Source organism: Myotis lucifugus, unplaced genomic scaffold (assembly GCF_000147115.1).
Source record: "Myotis lucifugus unplaced genomic scaffold, Myoluc2.0 scaffold_725, whole genome shotgun sequence".
NCBI lineage: Eukaryota > Metazoa > Chordata > Mammalia > Chiroptera > Vespertilionidae > Myotis > Myotis lucifugus.
In genome coordinates, this window is record NW_005871773.1 from 223,360 (window position 1) to 225,554 (window position 2,195).

The window sequence follows — 2,195 nt, forward strand, 5'->3', positions numbered from 1 at the left end:
GCTGGTCATTGAAATGAAAACTATTTCCAGTGATGTCTTTGAGCCTTGTCTACTGGGGCTGGGCTAATATTTTCAGGCTTAAGGTCTTTTTCTTTTTCTTTCTCTGTTTAATATATTTTTACTAGAGGCCCGGTGAAGGAATTCGTGCACCAGTCTGGAGCCTCGGCCTGGCCTGCGGGGATCAGCAGAAACTGTCTCTCTGACATCCCCCGAGAAGACCCAGATTACAAGAGGGCACAGGCCAGGCCAAGGCACCCAGCTGGTGAGCCATTATTTCTAGGGAGAGATACGGGAGGTTGGCCAGCTGGGGAGGGACCATGGCAGGGCTCCAGGGTGTTTCCATCATGTCTCACGAAGTCCCGATCAGCCAGACCCCAGCAGCAAGCTAACCTACCAGTCTGAATGTGTTGTCCCTGGTAGTCAATGCATGTCATAGCGAGCAGTTGAGCAATCTTCGCATATCATTTGCATATTATGCTTTGATTGGTTGAACAGAAGACCGGAGGACTAGACACTTAGCATATTAAGCTTTTATTATATAGGATTGATTTCATACAGGAAGGGAGTGAGAAACATCAAGGATGAGAGAGAATCATACATCAGGTGCCTCTGCACGCCCCCTACTGGGGATTGAGCCCACAACCAGAGCATGTGCCCTTGACCAGAATCGAACCTGGACCTTCCATACTCCACAGTCCAACCCTCTATCCACTGAGCTAAACAAGCTAGGGCTCATTGGTCAATTCTTGTCTGTGCCCGGACCAGAAATCAAACCGTGACCTCCAGGTTCATAGGTCATCCCTCAACCACTGAGAAACACCAGCTTGGCTCAAAATGCTTTTATTGATGAGAGAGAGAGAGAGAGAGAGAGAGAGAGAGAGAGAGAGAGAGAGAGACATCAATGTGCCCTAGCACCCAGGGGTGATAGATAGAACAACAGAGCTTAGTAAAAAGGTGAACAGAACTATACACGTCCCACCGGCAGGCCAGCTGGACTGGGGCTGAGGTTGACAAGAGCCAGGGACCCTATCAAGTGTCCTACGAGTCTTCCATCAGCTCAAGGATCATTTCCTCCACTCCATCCACCTTGCTGTGGTGCAAGATGCACCATAACTGGAGCATGGAGTCCACGTACTGGCTGCCAGAGAGGAGCGTCCACAACGGAGGCATGGTGCTCGAGATCAGCGGGTTGGTGGCGAGTGCAATATGCTCACTGGGTATGTTTACGTGGCGCAACTGTACTTGCGGGACACCTCCTGTGTCCATGACGAGGTGCATCCATTTGCGCTGCTTCTCGTCCTCATACATGGAGGGCCCACAGATACTCAGGTAGATGGGGGGCAAGTTGAGCTGCACATTCGACGGGAGCCTTGGCATGACCCCTCCGTGGTCCAAGGAGCAGCAGCCACAGCTTCTCAGAGCCTCTCGCTACTTCGGTCCTGTTATAGAAAGACAGAGGATCGGGTCTCCAAATGCATTTTACCACGGCTTTTATCTTTATGGTTTTTAAGGTTGTGTTTGTGGTTGCCTTTGGTTCTAATTTATAAATCTCAACTTTTCTTTCTTTTTTACCTATAGATCTCTCTTGTAGAACAAACTGTACTAAATGTACTTAATGTAAAATATGACTCTGTGAATGTAACATGGTCCTATGGAATTTTAAAAACATTTTTTAAATGACAGTTGACATAGAACATTAGGTTCATTTCAGGAGTACACCCCAATGATTAGACATTATATAATTGACTAAGAAATCATGCAATTAATCTCATACCCATCTGACACCATACACAGTTAGAATATTACTAGAGGCTCAGTGCACAAAATTTATGCACTCAGGGGGGTCCCTCAGCCAATCCTTCAGCCTCTCCCAGTCCAGGACCTGTTGAGGGATGTCCAATGATGGCTTAGGCCCACCTTAGTACTGCCATGGAGGCTCCCACCACTCCCCTGTGCTCAGCAACTGTGAGCCTGGCTTTTGGATGAGCGGCGCTCCCCTGTGGGAGTGCACTGACCACTGGCGGACAGCTCCTGCCATGATCATCTGCCCCTGATGGTCAGTGTGTGTCATAGGGACCAGTCGTTCTGCCGCTTGGTTGACTTGCATATTAGCCTTTTATTATATAGGATTGCATTGACTCAATGCTCTACTGTTCTGTGCCATAACTATTCTTTCTCTTTTTTTCATATAGTTT

At 48.1% G+C, this 2,195-nt stretch overlaps 1 protein-coding gene across 1 annotated transcript; it reads right to left on the reverse strand.

Annotated features, from left to right (window-relative positions):
• Positions 1-1,038: 1,038 nt before the first annotated feature.
• On the reverse strand, positions 1,039-1,377 carry LOC106694940 (protein p13 MTCP-1-like). Its single transcript, XM_014447868.1, has one exon. The coding sequence runs from the start codon at positions 1,375-1,377 to the stop codon at positions 1,039-1,041; it is 339 nt and encodes a 112-aa protein (XP_014303354.1).
• Between the last annotated feature and the right edge of the window lie 818 nt (positions 1,378-2,195).

Coding starts and splice junctions, on each gene's coding strand:
- LOC106694940 (XM_014447868.1), bottom strand. CDS start 1,377: ATGCCAAGGCTCCCGTCGAATGTGCAGCTCAACTTGCCCCCCATCTAC.